Below are 1,613 nucleotides of genomic sequence, written 5' to 3'. Positions count from 1 at the left end.
TGATGCCTTACATGGTTTGAAATGTTGGCTGAATGGTCCTCCTCTGAATGTGACCCTGAGGGTATTTCTGGAAAGTTCCTCTCTCCTTCATTGACCTGAACAGCCCCCAGGAGCTCATCACACCTGAGCAGCTCCCTCACCTGTGAGGTTGGACCAGAGGCTCACTGTGCATTTATTTGTGCAGCATCTTTACTGGAAGAGAAACCGTATTCATTTGTCATTTGTGAATGTTTAAGCTCATCACACACATGCAGACCTGAGAGTGAAATGCTACGGTGATCAATACAGAGAATCACATCGCAGTATCTGGGCTCAGACCGTGGGTGTGGGAACAGGGACAGAGACCTGGGGAGCCCACAGCCAGCTGGGCTGTCAGGGCTTTGGGGCAGAGGAGGGTGTGTCCTCCCACCAGCAGGGGGCGCTGTGAGACTGCCAGGTGATCAGCACACAGCTATTCAGTGAGACCTTCACACACAGTCACCTGCACTGTGGGCTCCCTGCTGTCCTTGGTGGCCTGGCAGCGCCCCCTGAGCAGGCATCTGTGTGTGGTCTCAGCAGGTGCTTCCTCCCAGGGCCACCCAAGGGGTGAGCCCACCTCCATGCCCCTCAGTCTGGGGTGTGAGCTGAGCTCCAGCCCCAGGGCCCAGGGAGGGGCTGGGCAGTCCCTGGAGGGACCCCCATTTGCATGGCAGCCACTCCTCTGGCAGAGGGTGGGGGAGAAAAGGAGGCCTGGGCAGCCCAGCCCCACTGTAGGCTCAGGGCTGTGAGCACCATGGCCTGGACTCCTCTGCTCCTCGTGCTCCTCTCTCACTGCACAGGTAGGGACAGGCCTGGGACCAGGCTTCTTCCCTTCCTGCTCAGGCTTCTGGGAAAGGTGCCCTGTTCCCTGCCCATCACTGACAAGTGTCTGTGTCTGCAGGGTCCCTCTCCCAGCCTGTGCTGACTCAGCCGCCCTCCCTCTCTGCATCTCTGGGAGCCACAGCCAGACTCACCTGCACCCTGAGCAGTGGCTTCAATGTTGGTGATTACCATATACGCTGGTTCCAGCAGAAGCCAGGCAGCCCTCCCCGGTACCTCCTAAGCTTCAAATCAGACTCAGATAAGAACCAGGGCTCCGGGGTCCCCAGCCGCTTCTCTGGATCCAAAGATGCCTCGGCCAATGCGGGGCTCCTGACCATCTCGGGGCTGCAGCCTGAGGACGAGGCTGACTATTACTGTGCTACATATCATGGCAGTGGGAGCAGCTTTCATTACTCACAGTGTCTCAGATGAAAAGGAAGTGAGACAAAATACCCTGGGCCCTGAGGTGATGACTGCCCCTCCCTTCAGAGAGAAGCTTCCAGGCAGAGTCTACTCTTCAGATGGTGGTGGCCCCACAGTTAAAGGGCCAGTCCCACAAGGTGCCCATCACAGGTGGAAGGTCGAGAGTATCATACAACTCCTGCGCTATAAATCAAAGGTTCCCAGGATCCGTTTCTTGGGTTCAATGAATTTGCTAACTGCACCTGAGACCTGTTGTCCTTCAAGCAAGTGGGGGGCAGGTGTGAGGCTCCCAAACTTCTAATCCTCCCCAGTCTCTCCAGTGGCCCGTCCCCACCCAGGAGCCCACCCAG

At 57.5% G+C, this 1,613-nt stretch overlaps 1 gene segment (V, D, J or C); it reads left to right on the top strand.

The window, feature by feature from the left end:
* The first annotated feature begins 772 nt into the window (after window positions 1-772).
* Window positions 773-1,272, top strand: LOC111824763. The segment is given in 2 exon segments: window positions 773-818; window positions 920-1,272. Coding segments are annotated over 2 exon segments (399 nt in total).
* Window positions 1,273-1,613: the final 341 nt, after the last annotated feature.

Source organism: Myotis lucifugus, unplaced genomic scaffold (genome assembly GCF_000147115.1).
Source record: "Myotis lucifugus unplaced genomic scaffold, Myoluc2.0 scaffold_6270, whole genome shotgun sequence".
Lineage (NCBI taxonomy): Eukaryota > Metazoa > Chordata > Mammalia > Chiroptera > Vespertilionidae > Myotis > Myotis lucifugus.
This window is presented reverse-complemented; position numbering and strand designations above follow the sequence as displayed.